Genomic DNA, 310 nt, shown 5'->3' with positions numbered 1-310 from the left:
CGCGCGGGAGACGCTGTTCTGAGACACGTCGGCTCTAACCCCGTCCCTCATCTCCCCCAGCTTTGAGCGACTCCTGCTCCACGCGCTCTGCCAGTACATGGACCTCGTCTCTGCCAGTAAGAGCCTCATGTTTGTTTGATTTTGGTTTTGTTTTTGTTTTTCCCTTCTCTTCATCACTATCTCTCCTTTCCAGCTCAGCCTCTTCCTCCCTTCCTCCTCCCGGCCCCACCTTGCGCTGTGGCTCACAGATAACCCCGCTCTCCTGCCTCTGCTGCCCGAAGCTCCCTGGGGAGCCTCGGCTGTGGTCACA

General features: G+C 58.1%; 1 protein-coding gene across 1 annotated transcript in view; it reads left to right on the top strand.

Moving 5' to 3' along the window:
- The window catches only part of R3HDM4 (R3H domain containing 4), a gene marked incomplete at its 5' end in the record, with an annotated part of 5467 nt that overhangs the window by 4442 nt on the left and 715 nt on the right, over nucleotides 1-310 (top strand). Inside the window, one exon of the mRNA XM_009579061.1 lies at nucleotides 61-116. Coding sequence (XP_009577356.1) covers nucleotides 61-116 — 56 coding nt within the window. The remainder of the gene's footprint in view (nucleotides 1-60; nucleotides 117-310) is intronic.

This window comes from Fulmarus glacialis, unplaced genomic scaffold, assembly GCF_000690835.1.
Source record: "Fulmarus glacialis isolate BGI_N327 unplaced genomic scaffold, ASM69083v1 scaffold19390, whole genome shotgun sequence".
NCBI classification, from domain to species: Eukaryota; Metazoa; Chordata; class Aves; order Procellariiformes; family Procellariidae; genus Fulmarus; species Fulmarus glacialis.
Note: the sequence above shows the minus strand (reverse complement) of the source record. Positions and strands in the feature narration are given on the sequence as shown.